The sequence below is a fragment of the Octopus bimaculoides genome, chromosome 11 (genome assembly GCF_001194135.2).
Source record: "Octopus bimaculoides isolate UCB-OBI-ISO-001 chromosome 11, ASM119413v2, whole genome shotgun sequence".
Classification (NCBI taxonomy): domain Eukaryota; kingdom Metazoa; phylum Mollusca; class Cephalopoda; order Octopoda; family Octopodidae; genus Octopus; species Octopus bimaculoides.
The window spans coordinates 17,347,935-17,353,159 of record NC_068991.1 but is presented as its reverse complement, the minus strand read 5'-3'; the positions used below and the strand labels follow the sequence as shown (position 1 = coordinate 17,353,159).

The 5,225-nt window shown below is 39.1% G+C and overlaps 1 protein-coding gene across 1 annotated transcript in view; it reads right to left on the bottom strand.

The window, feature by feature from the left end:
- LOC106876465 (uncharacterized) overlaps positions 1–4,976 on the bottom strand; it is a 9,198-nt gene extending 4,222 nt beyond the window's left edge. Inside the window, exons 1-3 of the mRNA XM_052971650.1 lie at positions 4,611–4,976; positions 3,727–3,861; positions 2,478–2,563 (exon numbers count right to left, since the gene is read on the bottom strand). Coding sequence (XP_052827610.1) covers positions 2,478–2,563; positions 3,727–3,861; positions 4,611–4,915 — 526 coding nt within the window. The 5' untranslated portion in view covers positions 4,916–4,976. The remainder of the gene's footprint in view (positions 1–2,477; positions 2,564–3,726; positions 3,862–4,610) is intronic.
- Positions 4,977–5,225: the final 249 nt, after the last annotated feature.

Genomic DNA, 5,225 nt, shown 5'->3' with positions numbered 1-5,225 from the left:
AGAGAGAGAGAGAGAGAGAGAGAGAGAGAGAGAGAGAAAGATAGAGAGAAGGAGAGAAAGGACATTAGTTCTCCGTAATGCAATAAAGTGCTCCCTGATGATCTGTTCTGGCTAAGCACTCAAATGCACTTGGAATATCCATTGCTGAGTTCCAAGTAACCAGAAATGTACGTAGGAACTAATAATAACTAGTATACATTATATATAAATATATAAATACATATTTAAATGATATAGATAAAAATATAAATATATTAGATTAGATTTAAATGTATAACGAAATATATTTTTTGTCATTCATTATATTTCGTGTTTACTGGTACCCAAATTTAAACACCTTCTTTTCTGCTTAGGTAGCCTACTATAGTGCCCATCCTTTGTCTCGCCTGAAATATTTGACCGTGGAGTTGCAATCAATATTAGTAGTATATGTGCCTTTCTGTCCGCTCAATTCTTTCAGTTCGAGCCTTTCTCTAGGCATGGTTATTTTCGCGGCACGATTTTCTAAGCTCCACCCCTAAATTGTATTTATAACCATGCTTATCGATGTGCAAGCATATTGCATCTGTAGCGGGGATTCGAAAATAGATCCCTTGATACGCGGTCAAACATCACGACCAAATCACAATGGTTTCACGTGATCGGTCTAAGCAACCAATCAATGTCAAGTCATCACGTGATTCAATTTTCTAGAATTTTTTTCTTATACCCTGCTTTTGGGCGGTAATTGTTGAATGCTGAGGCAGCTGAGCGATATATGTCTTCATTCTTGTTGCACAAGACGGAGTGCATTTTTACAGCCAGTCGACCCAGGAAGACGGCTAAGATAGATAACAGGAACCTTCGTTGCCACCCAGGAAGACGGCTAAGATAGATAACAGGAACCTCTGTTGCCACCCAGGAAGACGGCTAAGATAGATAACAGGAACCTTCGTTGCCACGAATATAGCACAATTGTTTTCAGTTATGTTGGGCAAGTAGCTGATTGCAGTATCAATACAGGGTGTTTCAAAAAATTTGATATCATTTTGCAATCAAATAACTTTGCCAGTTCTTGTTCAAATGACTTCAAATTATAACATGTGTAGAAACAGGTCAAAATTTTATATTTAATGTTTGATATGTTCATCTTTTCAAGTATAGAAATGGTATTTACTGGAAGAGAAAAGGCGTTTTGTGTGTTGGAATATGCTCGAACACAGTAGAACAAGACTGCGCGCGTGCATTGGTGAGTGAGTTCTCTAGAAAGTCACCAACGGCAATGCAGATTTGGACATAGCACAAAAAATTCAAAGAGGAAGGCTGTCTGTGTAGGACAAAAGGATCTGGACGACCACTAGCATCGGAAGAGACGGTCGAGCGGGTTCGTCAAAAACTCTTGCGAAACCTCAAGAAGTCCATAAGAAGTACAAGTCTGGAAACCCAAATTCCTCCAACGACAGATTGGCACGTCCTGAGGAAACGCTTGCTAATGAAACACTACAAACTGCGGCTCATCCAGGCCATAACGGCAGATGACAAGCGAAAGCGCTGGAAACCCAGATTCCTCCAGCGACAGATTGGCGTGTCCTGAGGAAACGCTTGCTAATGAAACCCTACAAACTGCGGCTCATTCAGGCCATAACGGCAGATGACAAGCGAAAGCGCAAACATGGGGCTATGTGAAGGGTCTGGTCTATATCCCCCCTCTTCCTGCAAACCTAGAGGAACACGAGCAGAGAATCACTACCGCACTGTAGACTGTTACCCAAGACATGCTGCAGCGTGTTTGGGAGGAGCTGGACTACCGACTTGACGTGTGCCGTGTCTCAAGCAGTGCGCATATTGAACATTTGGGAAATTGTTCATGGAATCCACATACCTTTGAATTTCTCATTCAAATTTGGAGGAATAAATCTTATGTTGCTCAACATTAAGCCTATTTAATTTCATATGCTTTGACTATGTAGTTTTTGTGATATTTACATCTCAATTTATATCAAATTTTTTGAAACACCCTGTAGTTTTCCATAAACTCCAAACAGTATCTCTCTTCGCCAATGTAATTATTACCGCAAAAGGCCAACATAGTTTGCAATCATCGCTGCAAAAAGGCTAATACAGTTTGTCTTTATGTGCGATAATAAAACCTTTTAAATGTTCGCTGGTGTTGCTTCAACACACAGCCTAAGAAACATATTTTCATTCATCATCTCCACCAACAAGCTACTGCAGAAGTCAACAACACCAAGAGCTATACACATACACAAGCAACACATCGTTTGAAAGCTATGATGAACTGACAAGATTGTGTTTCATTTAATATCGCATGATGTTCGTTAGTTAGTTTTTTATATTTGCTTCAGCGTGTTAAATGATCTAATAATCTACTTGTTATGTATGTATGTATGTATGTATGTGCGTGTGTTCTGCTAAGAAAACTTTTTTTTTTTTTGTCATTTTAAAGGGAAGTATTTTATATGAAATGGCTACATTACCTGCAAGTAACATCAAGAGACCAGCTGAAAATGTTAGTATCGCCGTAAAAGTCTTTGAAAATATCAACGATATTTTATGACCAAACCTAGTAATGAGAAAACATAGTTGCTTGATGCATGGAAAATTTTTTCACGCTTGCGTTGCGCAAGTATGACTGTTTGTATCACACATGCATTTCGTCCGTCGCTACCTTCTGAGTTCAAATTCCGCCGAGGTCAACTTTGCCTTTCATCCTTTCTGGTTTGATAAAAGAAGTACTAGTTGAGTAGCTCTTCCGAAATTGCTGGCCTTGTACCAAAATTTGAAACCAATGTTAGTTGTATCTCTCCATTAATTTACTTCGTTCGCTGCACTGCTTAGTATCTAAATCGTGGTTCCAGCTCCTGGACCGGGTGTTGCGTTGTGTTCTTGAGCAAAACACTTCATCTCACGTTGATCTATGATCACTTCAACACCTTGACACGTGGTACACCATGTACCTGTTCAGGCAACGTCGATTTGATAGAAGGAGTGAGATAATGTACAGCACATACATTCGATCACTGTTGTTGGCATTCCGTCGCTTACGACGTCGAGGGTTCCAGTTGATCTGATCAACGGAACAGCCTGCTCGTGAAATTAACGTGCAAGTGGCTGAGCACTCCACAGATACGTGTACCCTTAACGTAGTCCTCGGGGATATTCAGCGTGATACAGTGTGACAAGGCTGAACCTTTGAATTACAGGCACAACAGAAACAGGAAGAAAGAGTGAGAGAAAGTTGTGGTGAAAGAGTACAGCAGGGTTCGCCACCATCCCCTGCCGGAGCCTCGTGGAGCTTTAGGTGTTTTCGCTCAATAAACACTCACAACGCCCGATCTGGGAATCGAAACCGCGATCCTATGACCGCGAGTCCGCTGCCCTAACCACTGGGTCATTGTGCTTCCACTAGTCAAGTTTATAGTAAACAAGAATTTTAAAAATGGATGTTTCAGGGCGTTACTACAAATGTTTCCATAGCATATTGTATTCATTCAAGACAAGTGTGCTTGTATAGCTTAATCTGTGACATTAAGTAAGTTCAGATTTTCAAAAAGTACCATTTCTTTAGATGATATTACTCCGAATATTTTCAGGTGATACATCACCAAATATTTTAATGTGCATCTGTATTTGTTCATGTATGTGTGTATTCTTGGGTATCTGTACATGTATATTTTTATATTTCAAATTATGCATACATAGATATAAGTGTATACAAAATCTTACCTGCTCACTCCCAGCGAGTAAAATATTGAAGAAACAACTTCAGCCACTCCCAGCATTGAAAAGTTGAAATATACACTTCCTCCTAAAGCCTCCACCATGAAATAAAGACTGGTGAATGATGTTATGTCTATCATCCTATCATATAAGGAAAAGAGAAATTATATTCCCACGATACATCATCGATTTGATTAGTTCATTTACAGAAGTCAAATTATATTTTCGGCCCCTGTGACTAATGTTTTCTCAAAGTTAGTCCAAATAGCACAATGTCTGAATCAATTAATTAAAAGCATGTTACTAAGTCATACTCACGAGAAAGTATAGCGTTATAATACAGTTTGAGGGAAATAGGTTTGTATAATCATCCCACTGTTACTCATTAGAAGTTGTGCAGCCTGGATCACCGTGAGACGAAGTGCCTTGCTCAAGGACACAACGTGCTTACCGTGTCCAGAAATCGAACACACGACCTTATGATCGCAAGCTGAGCAAATTATACAAGTATTTTGTTTCAATTTATGTATGTATATATATATATATATATACACACACACACAAGTTAGTGGACAAGCGAAAGAAAGGTACTCAACAAATCTATTGGGAGTTACATATATATATATATACATAGACACGCACGTATGTATGTATGTATGTATGTATGTATGTATGTATGGATGGATGGATGGATGGATAGATGTATGTACATGTATACCTTAATACGCATATGCATGCACACGCGTGTGCAAACTAAAGAGAAAGAAGAAAGGTAGAAGTTGTAAGTGAACGTCTTCTGTCAAGAATCCATAGACGTAGGATTGATAGAAATATGAATACTTTCACAATTTAATTGAAATTAACAAAAATAATGAATTATTTGGTCTCACCAGCAAATGGAAATGGCGATAGTAATTTTCCTTAGGTATGGTATTTTAAAAATAGCCTTCAGTTGGGTAGACTTTGACATTTCTTTTTCACTCGGTTGCTTTGAGGTGTCTGTTGTTGCAATGTCTTCCTTAACGTGGTCTTTCGTGTGGTTAATTGCTGCATCGTCTGCCAGAACTTGGGGGTCACGATGTCGGTTGTCAGGATTATTTCCATCTCTCTGATTGGCTGCTTCTTGTACGGAGTTATTTTTTAATGCTATGCTCCAGATGTGTTCAAAGTCAACGTTATTCAGTTTAGCAGCCATTTTGATTACCTTTTTAGCCTGTTTTACTTTCGAATTAGCGAAAAGCCATCGGATAGATTCCGTCAGGAAGCTAGAAAAATTAGATATAAGAAATATCAAATACATACATGCATGCATGTATACAGGAGTGGCTATATTTTTTTTTTTTATTTATGTGTTTCAGCCAAGTGGCTGCGGTCATGCTGGTGCACCACCGTGATTTTCACGTTCCTTGCATGGCTCTTCTCCCCCATCTGACATGGTCCAATCAAGAGTTTTGATGGCACATCTGGTGTATAAGAGAATTTGACACAGCTGCCCTAAACTGCGT